General features: G+C 41.6%; 1 protein-coding gene across 1 annotated transcript in view; it reads right to left on the bottom strand.

Moving 5' to 3' along the window:
* The window catches only part of LOC110413472 (putative glycerol-3-phosphate acyltransferase 8), a 2,838-nt gene extending 2,300 nt beyond the window's left edge, over positions 1 to 538 (bottom strand). Inside the window, exons 1-2 of the mRNA XM_021424294.1 lie at positions 155 to 538; positions 1 to 18 (exon numbers count right to left, since the gene is read on the bottom strand). The exon at positions 1 to 18 is cut by the window's left edge and continues 295 nt beyond it. Coding sequence (XP_021279969.1) covers positions 1 to 18; positions 155 to 465 — 329 coding nt within the window. The 5' untranslated portion in view covers positions 466 to 538. The remainder of the gene's footprint in view (positions 19 to 154) is intronic.

The following is a 538-nucleotide window of genomic DNA, read 5'->3' as shown; positions in this document are numbered from 1 at the left end:
ACATTCGCAGCATAAAACCTATCCAAATTATTAACATAAAAAAACCTCATCAACTTAAGCAGAAACTACTTTCTAAAAGTTTACTAACGATAAAATTTGACTGTCTTTAAAATGATTAAGATTAAGGTACGAATCTATTTTGCGTTTTTGATACCTGGGAAGAACAGCACGGGAGACGAGCTCGATGTCGCGGATCTTGAGTCCAGCGAAGGAGATAAATATGAGGATTTGGATACCAATAGCTTCGGAAATGAAGAGATAAGAAACAATGACCAGAGGCAGAGAGAGAAGAAGGATAAGACCTCGAAGGAGGCTTCCAGCTTCAACGGCCACAAGCATGAAGTAAGGAAAAGAGCTTCGAGAGATTAAAAGCGTGCCGTCGAGGTCGGCGGCGATCGATTCGTAGGTAGAACCTTCGCATTTCGTTATCGACGGAAAGCTTCGCCCCGATTTCGCTGAAGCCATTTTTCTTCTCTCTTTGCCCTTTTCTCTTTTCCCTATTTAATTGTTCTGTTTTCCTCTGCTTTTTCAAGGGACC

Source organism: Theobroma umbraticum, unplaced genomic scaffold, assembly GCF_002168275.2.
Source record: "Theobroma umbraticum cultivar Fairchild unplaced genomic scaffold, ASM216827v3 scaffold_4.1, whole genome shotgun sequence".
In the NCBI taxonomy this organism is placed as follows: Eukaryota; Viridiplantae; Streptophyta; class Magnoliopsida; order Malvales; family Malvaceae; genus Theobroma; species Theobroma umbraticum.
Note: the sequence above shows the minus strand (reverse complement) of the source record. Positions and strands in the feature narration are given on the sequence as shown.